This window comes from Drosophila montana, unplaced genomic scaffold, assembly GCF_035044405.1.
Source record: "Drosophila montana isolate Dmon_TW-CO22-7 unplaced genomic scaffold, ASM3504440v1 contig_2178_1, whole genome shotgun sequence".
Taxonomy (NCBI): Eukaryota; Metazoa; Arthropoda; class Insecta; order Diptera; family Drosophilidae; genus Drosophila; species Drosophila montana.
The window spans coordinates 2,436,217-2,445,975 of NW_026997075.1; the positions used below are offsets into that span (position 1 = coordinate 2,436,217).

At 41.7% G+C, this 9,759-nt stretch overlaps 2 protein-coding genes across 5 annotated transcripts in view; both read right to left on the minus strand.

Moving 5' to 3' along the window:
- Positions 1 to 9,073, minus strand: part of Dop2R (dopamine D2-like receptor) — a 71,251-nt gene extending 62,178 nt beyond the window's left edge. For 3 of the 4 annotated variants that reach the window (XM_064680965.1, XM_064680964.1, XM_064680962.1), the window contains exon 1: positions 8,942 to 9,072. The gene's annotated coding sequence lies outside the window, so the exon portion shown is untranslated. Of the gene's footprint in view, positions 1 to 8,941 lie in introns of all 4 variants that reach the window. The other variant, XM_064680963.1, reaches the window with a different exon arrangement.
- LOC135427371 (ubiquitin-conjugating enzyme E2-22 kDa-like) lies at positions 4,788 to 5,939 on the minus strand. Its single transcript, XM_064680858.1, has one exon. The coding sequence runs from the start codon at positions 5,701 to 5,703 to the stop codon at positions 5,104 to 5,106; it is 600 nt and encodes a 199-aa protein (XP_064536928.1). The 5' UTR covers positions 5,704 to 5,939; the 3' UTR covers positions 4,788 to 5,103.
- Positions 9,074 to 9,759: the final 686 nt, after the last annotated feature.

The window sequence follows — 9,759 nt, forward strand, 5'->3', positions numbered from 1 at the left end:
CTGGCTGGCATCAGCACTTGTCTCCACTTGGTTGATTTTATGTAAACAAAATGACGTACGCCTTGAGGTTTTTAGGTTTATGCAGGATACCTGCGCCTTCAAATTCGGCTGCAAATTTCTTATGCCTGGCAACGGAAAAGAACTGAAGCCAAAGCGAATAGAAGAAGTAGAAGCCACCGCAGCAAAGGCAAACAGAAGGAAACCAAACCAAAAACTGAGCAGCGCAAATCTCTCGGCTCGCGGGCAAATGCGCATAACTCGTTTGAGCAGTGTGCTGGAGGAGCAGGACGAAGCTGAGGATGGGAATGGGAACGGCAATGGGATTGGGTATGGTAATGGAAAGGGCAATTGGGGCGGAGTGCGGATGGGGCCTGAAGAAGATGAGGATGTCATTTCTGGCCAGGAAACGGCTGCCTCCTGTTAGCTGCCGCCAGCTGCCTCGTTAGCGGCTAAAATTTTCCCATTTTCTGCGAGCGAATTTTTTGTTTTTCTGTTTTTCAGTTTTTCTGCGCCGGCTTAGTTTTATGTCTTCTAACTAACCGAATTGTCGAAAATGAGATTACATAAGTAAATTCTGCAGGCAGCTGCGATTTAAAACTGTGCGCTGTCAGATCTATTATCTGCTGTGCGTCCATTGCCATAGCCAAAGCACCCCTCGACACGGACCCGCCCCATTAAAGTGCCCCTCCGCACTGGTTGTTTGTCGCCCACACAAAGCCAAACAGCATTCAAATGGGGAAACCTTTTAAGCACCTAAAACGAAAACTGGGTTACCACTGAAATTCACATGAGTGCACCAAAACGCCAGAGCGCCAGAATGGCGAACGCGCAGGAACAGCTGGAATAGAACGATAAAAAGGCTGTGGGCCGGTGCAGCGTTAAAGGTGGGGGGCGTAAAGGGTATAGGGGACTGCATCTAGCCAAATACAAGTAAAGTGCATAAAGCTGTTTGTTCTTTGTCTGTGTGAGAGTGTGTGTGTGTGTGTGTGTGTGTGCCACGCGGTTTTTAGATGTATTTTAAAAGATTTAGCACACTTCCACAGGGCGCCAAAAACTGCTGGACACAAGCTGCAACACACAGAGGAAACCCGAGAGTGAGTGAGAGACAGAGAGAGAGAGGGGGGACAAACTCAACCGAGCGACAAGCCAAGCTGAAGGGGCAGACCACCAGACCAGCAGGAGGGGGCAGAACCGCGAGCAGCAGGACAGTGACAACCGCAGATAAACTGCAGGCACGGTTCGACTTCGGTTGCCTGGACACCGCAGCCAAAGGGAATGGCCGGAGGCGGGCCAGTGAATAGGGGTACCGGGGGCGTCAAGCAAATGTGAAACAATTCCGCTAATTGCAAAAAATGCAGGAGAGAGCGAGCGCGAGATAGAGATAGAGAGAGAGAGAGAGGGGGGAGGCAGGGCGTGGGAGTTGCGATTTGAGTCAAGTGCGACGCTTTGCTAACCGCATGAAGAGGCGTCGAGGCGCTACACTGTAAAAAAAATAAAGCCAACAATGTGTAAGAATATAATAAAAAACAAAATGAAAGCAAAGCGTGGCACAGCAAGGGCAAATGCAAGCGGGCAGCTGTGTGTGTGGCACACAGAAAAGTGTGCAACGCTCCTCATACAACCCTCCCCCGAGAGCAGCAGCCTCGCCCGCAAACCAGGCGACCAGCACAAACCTAAGCTAACTTTTACTTAATTTGACTTTTCTCTGCTGATTTAATTTGGACGACGTCGACGCTGGCAATGGCAACAACGACGCTACGTTTTTCACATTTCCACGTGCTTCAGCGCAGATTTTCTTGCAATTTAATTAATTTAATTTGGTTTTGGCTTTGGCTTTGGCGTTGGCTTTGGCTTTGGCAAATGGAAATGCTTTCCACAAGGGGCACTGCAAAACGAGCGCGTTGCACGTTGCAAGTTGCACGTTGCACGTTGCACGTTCCCTGGTCATTTCAGTTCACTCGCCTGCAGCGTACAGCTAGCTCCATGGCTCAAGGCTTACAGTTCGCTGCTCGCTCCTCGCTCCTCGCTTCTCGCTTCCCGCTGCACGCTTGTCGCTTCTCGAGTGTTGTATTTCTCGCACGCTTTTAATTAAGCGCCGCTTGCCGCAGTGTGTACCACACTTTTATTCCATCTCTCCCTCTATGTGTGTGTGTGTGTGTGTGTGTGTGTGTGTACAATGCATTATGTGTGTTTTGTTTATATGCTGCTTCCGCTGCTGCTATCACTGCTGTTGTGGCAATGCTTGAAATGGCCAGCTGAATGCGTTGATATTGCTACTTATAATGTTCTTTAATATTCCAATTAAGAATCAAAAGCACAAAGGGCGCTCAGCGATAAAGAAAACCTTTTTTATGCAATATGCAACATATATATATCAAGGCTGCAGATCAAACAACAATTGTCAATAATTCTTCCTGCCATGACGCCCGGAGCATGAACCTGGTTTCCACATTTGTGAATTCAGCCTTTGGTTAATATATTTGCACCATTTTAATTTAACAATTAAATTTTTTAATTACAAGTGTCCATTCAATTGTTAACATTGCACTTTGCATTTAATTTCGTATGGAAGTTACATCAACCAAGTTTGGGTAAATAAATGAGTCCATGCTCTGAGCTTGATAAACTTTCGAAAAGTTTTTAGAAACAAACCATTTTCAATGATTTGTCTGTTTTTTGAGCAACTGCTTGGCTTTCAGGTTCGGTTAATAAAAATAAATATTGTTATTATATATAAATATTTTATGCCCCTAACTCTTATCCGTTTCTATTTATATGCCTTTTATTTATTGTCATTTCTTTATAGCAGAAGACTTTCTTAACAAGTGTAGGGTTCGAATATTTTGAATACTTTCTTTAGCTTCGATTAAGTTAGAATCTTAATGCTTAGGCCGAAATTCGTTCCGTTGTGTATTCGCTTATCCGTCATGGTTTCAGCTTGTGTGTGCCTCGAATGAATTTCTCTTGCCTGATTTATGATAACCTATCAGATTTAATAACTTTTAAATGTTTGATCGACGACAATTAAAGCCTTGAAGAGAATAGTCAACAATAAAGTAAATAGGGAAATTACAGTTATAGGCCACCAGGCCTAATTAGGCAAATAATGAGCATGAGAGAACTCCCAGGAAACGCTTTTAAGGCGATTTCGGACAGTCGCTAAACAATTGGAGATATCGTAAAACGCAGGAGTCGCCATGGGGGGCGGAAGGGCAAGGAGTGGGCATGACCATGGACCCCGGCTGATTAATGGAGCACCTATTGTCATTAAGCCTCTCGACTGCCGTTAGCTAAATAGCCAATGTAAAATGCTGGCCACAAAGCAAAAGAGAGAGAGAGGGAAAAAATACGCGCAGCCAAAAAGCGAAACCAATCTAAGGCTTCATGTCAGAGAAAGAGAGAGAGAAAATAAAAAAACCGAAACATAACCAACCAGCTGATGATATGGAGATGATGATAATGATGATAGTTGCGACGGGCAAGTTTGGGGCATTCGATTCGACTGCGCGCCGACTAACAAGGATAATTGCAAAAGGAAGTAACAATAAACTGAATGCCATCGAATCGTATCCAGTAATAGTCACAGCTATCAGCCACATGGACTCTGTCTGTGCGGGGCCTCAAAACAAAGGCCAGTTCAGTAGCTGGCAGTGGCGCATACCCAGACCCAGACCCGGACGCGGACGCGGACACGGACACGGACCCGGACACAGATACGAACCGAACCGATCCGGGTACCCTGTCTGGGGGCTAAAAGCAAGCAAAATGTTTGCGAGAGCGCGCAATCAGCGTAAAGTGCGCGACGCTTTGTAAGTGAAACGATAAAAAAAAAAACTGCTGTGGGTGGGCGAGTGGAGGGGTGGCAGTCGGGAGGTTCGGAACTGGGCTTCAGAGCAGAGCGAGCGAAACGCAGGCGAGCCCAATGCCGAGAATATAATAAAATGTCGTTTATTGGCGGAATGGGGGCGAATGAGGGCGATTGTTTTCAGGTTTTCCCTTTTACCAATGCCAATGCCTAGCTCCCACATTTTCTGAGCCAGCCCCCCGTCTGCCCGTCCATGCAGCTGCTGCTCTGGCTGTGACTAAGACTGCGACCAAGACTCTATCTGGCAAGAGCGTAGCTCAGCAGCCCACAGCCAATGCAATCAGCCACTCAGCAGTGCCACGGAGTAGAGTATTCTCAATTAGTAAATTAAAGGTTTCCACTGAGAATAGTTGTACTCAAAGCAGATCTCGTTTTAGCACTCGATTTGTAATAAATGCACAATTATAAATTGTGTGTAACAGTCGGATGAATTACTGCTGCCATTAAAATTCTATACACAGCACGTTCAGAGCTCGCTCTGAGGTGCAAACCTGTGAGCTTTAAGTGGACAGAATTGTGATTTGATGGCATCAAGTTATCATCATTTAAATAAAGCAAATCAATATAAGTATGCAATTTATTTTTCACAGATTAAAGCGACTTAAATTTGCCGATCTAAAGACAAAATTCGGAGTGGAGATATGTCGCTTAAAGACGACCTAACTTGCCAAGATCAAGGAGGAGAGGTTAACGTTCGGAAACGATATAGTTCCGCGCGTTATAATTTCGCCAGAAAATAAGCGACAGAATTCCGCCGGCAAAATGAACAAGGCGGAGATATGTCTGTTGAATTTATCTGTTATTTGAAAAGCTCAGAGATATGTTTCCATTATTGGTTTCTTATATCCAATGCTCGACCATTTCATGGAGACAGGCTGTGAGAGTGGAGTTTAGACTGGAAATTGGGTTCACTTTGCGAAAATTTCTGCTTCATTTTATGATTTTTAATTGAAATTCGCTTGGAGCTAAATATATGTTACACAACAAATCGATTTGGAAAAGTAAAAATAACAACAAATAGGGTAAAATTTACAAATTCAGTTGGCGTCTTTGCGTATTGGAAATTGTGAGTGTATCGCTTGCTGCCGCTGCTGTTGCTGACTAAAACTGGAATTTCAGGATTCCGTTGATTTTTGATTGATTGATTGACTGATAGGGATTGATGGCTAGAATTTGTAACGTTTGTCAGAAGTTAGTGTGCATACAAATACAACAGCTACAGCTGTCTGTTGGCTTTTTCAAGGGAATATACGCTCGGTGGCACCATCCAAATTCCAATTCTCCCGGGAGAGCAGTATGCGCGCCTCGTGCTCGTCGAGGCCCAATTCCATGAGGCATAGAACCTTCGTGTCGCAATCGGGAAAGACATGCGGTCCGCCTGCGTAAACGTTTGTCCAGTGCTTGGCCGTCACCTGGAATACGTCTGGCTTGGCCTTGAACTGGTAGGCGATGCACACATCCTGCGGATCATCTGGCTGGGCGGCGGAGAGCAGCGCCTGGAGCGAGAGCAGCACCGTGCGCAAAGTCATCGCGGCAGCCCAATTGTCCTTCAGTATGTCCCGGCAGATGACACCCGACGCGGCCGAAATGTTCGGATGCCAGATGCGTGTCGTGAAGCGTACCGTGGGCGGACTAAACGGATATGTGTCCGGCACCTTGATCTCCAGTGCAAACCTGCCGCCCTCGTAGGGTGTGTCGCGCGGACCCTTTATCTCGCCGCGCAAGTTCGTCCAGTTGTCGTTGATGACTTCGAGCTTGATCATGCCCTGGACAAAATCGTCGCCCCGCATGACCTCCTTCAGTTCGCGCTTGATGCGCAATATCGACATGTTTGCCATTCTCCGACTTTGTTTGGATCTGGTTGCAAGTGTAGAATATTTCTAGTGTGTTTGCGCGGCTGATTGGGTGCTGCTTATGCTAGGGTTTTGCTCTTTCTCTAGCTCTTTTTTTTTTTTATATATGTGAGGTAAATGTTCTTGTATAACGCGTGTTATTTAAGGCTTGAGGAACATTTGTTTATGTTGGTTTTAAAAAATTTTATTGAAATGTTTTTGAAAGAATTATAACTAAGCAGCACACAAAAAAAGCTAAACCCTTAATAAACTGACGAACAAAACAGATGCTTACTTGTATACAACCAAAAAACAGGACTAAAGGACTAAAAAACGGCGCATAAAAGTACACGAAAACGGCGAAGTTAGTTATTCGAATGCATACTGGCCGACAGTTCGACCTCTTTTTGCTTCAAGAAAATTCCAATAATTACGTCCCAAGCTGTCTTCCTTTCAGTTACGCACTTGCTGTCCCTTGTCAGCTACCTAACTGCGCTTACCTGTTGCCGACGCTCATTAGAAAGGCGCTGACGTGGTCATAACACTATATTATTTTTAAGATGCTAGCGAAATAGGTTGATGAAAAGAATTTATCTATTTTTTGCTAGCTGCTAGCTGTTTAGATGAGTGACTTATTTATGACACGAAATGAAGGGAATTTGAATGCGCCAAGACTAAATAAAAAATAGTGGACTTTAGCACTACGTAATACTGAAATAATTTCGATGTGCATTCAATTGTCTGGGCAATAAGCAACCAAATGTGTGCAAGTGCCGAAGCCCATGACAATACTTCTCAGCCTTTTTATTACCATATTTGCTTATGCTTATGCTGAAGCGCACATTTTTAAGGAGCATAATTATGTTGTCTAAAGTAGAAATTTTTATTAAAACGATCCCAATTTAAAGAAGTGGAAATATGCATTTTACTGCTTGAAAGACCCAACAGATAGAATGTGAACGAAGTACTCTCTCTGCAAAATGTCAACTATCTCATCGATAAGCTAGCATCTAAAAGTGCCCATCTTCAAATGTACTTTTTAAGCTGATAGGAATATATTAACAAGAGAACTTTCAATTCTATTTTTATACATATTGATAATAACTTTCAATCCAGAGCTTCATTTAGTTTTGAATCAAGGCTGCAAACCCATAAGCTCCGGTTCGGATCACAGTTCGAACCAACTCCCTGCATTGAACCAAGTTCAAGCCTTGGCTTGTCATATATATTTGAAATTTTAATGAAATGATTTCTCTTTTTTTTTTTGAGGTTTCACAGTGTTCTTCATAGTAAAAACACCCTGAAACTCTATGGAAACACCTTTCGAGTTTTATCAATAATCATGAAAACAATGACACGAGCCTGACAAAACAGCTCAAAATTAACAGATAAATGTGGATTTTAAAATGTTCACTTCAACAATGAGGCGCCGCCATAAGTAGAAAGGATAAGAATAACAAGGTATGACATAATTTCCTTATCTAAGATAAGATAAGATTAGATAAGAATATATAAGTATAAAATGGAGCGAGTGAAATGTAATTTAGCTGTAAGTCGAATTTAACTGCTTGTCAACCAAAAAGAACTTTGACATAAACACGGCCAAAATGAGGCATAAAGTGTGTGCAAGTTGGGGGAGGAACATTGCCTAGCAAATTGGAGCCAAGCCAATGGAGTATTGTTTTGTGGCTGGTGACAAATACGCTGCTAGGCAGAAGCGTTCAACAACACACAACTAACACACATACACACACACTGACACTGACACTGTGGGACATAAATTTGCTGCGGCATTGCTCACGGTGAAACACACCCAATCACTTGTTACACGCTCGAGTTTCTCTTTCCCTTTATATTGCGTTTTGTCAGGCTTGTTTTCTTTTTGTCTCCCTCGTTCTGCTTGTATGTTGACTCGCTATTTCTCGTAACTCGTATCTCGTATATCTTGACAACTGGCGCACTGTGCGTATGCGTATTTTTAATTACTAGCCGAGGCATTGTTCATACGCTGCGTGTGACAAATCAACAGGATATGCTGGCGGGGAGCCATGTCTTATTGCTGTCACGGCCATTTGTTGCGTGCCAACCACCCCCCACCACACACAGCAACACACTGGTTACCCGTACCCCACACCCCCACAGCCCCACAGCCCCACACCGCGCAGCACGCACTCCTCCCTGGGCCCATTAAGCGCCGAGAAACGCCATTTTTGCTGCTGTTATTGTTGGCCCCGTTTTCATGCACATTTATCGTGATTAGCTATTAATTGATAATAATTAACTTAAGCACATGCCATAGATGTTTGCCTCAGCAGCAGCAGCAGCAACAACAACAACTAAAAGCCATATTAACAGCATTTGCGTTTGGAGATTTGCTGCCTGGCTGCGGCCGCCAATTGATATGAACATTTGTTATTGCCGCCTCTACTTAATTTCTTCCTACTCCCGACTACGCAAACGCCCATCCACACCCACTTCTGGAGCCTCCTTTTGTTTTGTTTGCATTAGCATATTGTAAGCAATAAGAAATATTTTTCATTTATTTAATTTACATTTCTTTAGGCTCCACTTTAACTCCTCACGCTGTGACTTTCACCACCAGCTATGGCAATAATTGTATTACCGAATGCCAAGCTTGTGAAAATTGTTAACTTACTTTTGGATAAGTAAAATAACTAACTATTTTATTACAAGAGATTAGTAGTATTGTAGATTTTGACGGTTCTAATACGCTCTTTAATATAAGATTTAAACGAGTCAAAAGAGGTAGCCATATAACATATTCAAATTGAATAGAATAATATTAATAATATTTATATTTTTTTAGATTTAATTATTTGTATTATTATACGTTTAATTATTATTAGCATTATTATTAGTAATATTATTAAAATTATCAATGATAAATAATTTTATATATTATAATTCAATTTTATCTGTATTATTATTATTTGAATTATAATTAATGTTATTTATATTTTATTATTAATATTACTAGCACTTTTTTTATTATTAATAATAATGTTTATATTATTATACTTGTCAAACCAATATAATGTATATTTTATTATAAAAAAATAAAAAATAACAATTCTAATCAACTTTATTTTGTGTTTTTTTTTTAATTGCATCAAAAAATACACACTGCTGTTTGCAACATATTTATTAGACATATTAAACATTCAATATATAGGATATATAAAAACCATAAAAATCATTCAATCATTCAAACATTAATACTTACATTGCGCGCCTTGGAATTTACTTCAAATCTGAATCGATCTCCGAGCTTCCATTACCTTCGCACACATTTCAATGCTGGCTTATAGGTACGATTTTTGCCATATATTTCTTATGATTATCAAATACTCACTTATTAACACTTATTTATATACAAAAAAAAATATAAAAAAAAAAAAAAAAAATCAACTAACACAAAGCGCGAGTTTGAAACCAGAGAAAAAAAAGTTTATAATTGCCGACGGGTATTTAGAAAACTTAATTATTTTGTTATATACTGTGCACGCAGCTTGTGATGGAATTGATTGTGATTTTGCTTTGATTGATGAAATGTCGAATTTTGTAACGATTTTCCGAAACACTTTTGAATATGGTTTTTGAATTTGGATCTGTCAATGGAGTTTTTTCTGGATTATTTTTTTTTTTATTAGTTTTTGTTGAGGTTTTTTTTCTATTTTTTTTTTGGATTTTTGTAGTTGAGATTTTTTTTGGCTGATAGTTCTGTTTATAGTTCTGTTGTTTATTGCGGCGATTGTGAGTTTGTGATGTCTGCTTGATTTGATGGCTGGTTGGTTGCTGCTGCGTGCTCCGTGCGGCACGTGCGAACACGTTCAGATTTCATAACCAACTGTCGAGTCTGGCTGGCCAAATGGCCGACAGGAGCCGCGACTGCCGACAGCTGCCGAGCCGAGTGCTGTGCCCGATTGGTGCGATGCCAACTCGAAAAGCTTTTCGAATTACCATCGGCCGATTTGCTCTCTCTTAAAAGATGCCGCCAACAACAACAGAAACAACAGCACGACTCGAGTAAAAGTAGCAACA

What these genes read in the sequence shown, in the direction of transcription:
- LOC135427371 (XM_064680858.1), bottom strand. Translation starts at nt 5,703, where the DNA reads ATGGCAAACATGTCGATATTGCGCATCAAGCGCGAACTGAAGGAGGTC.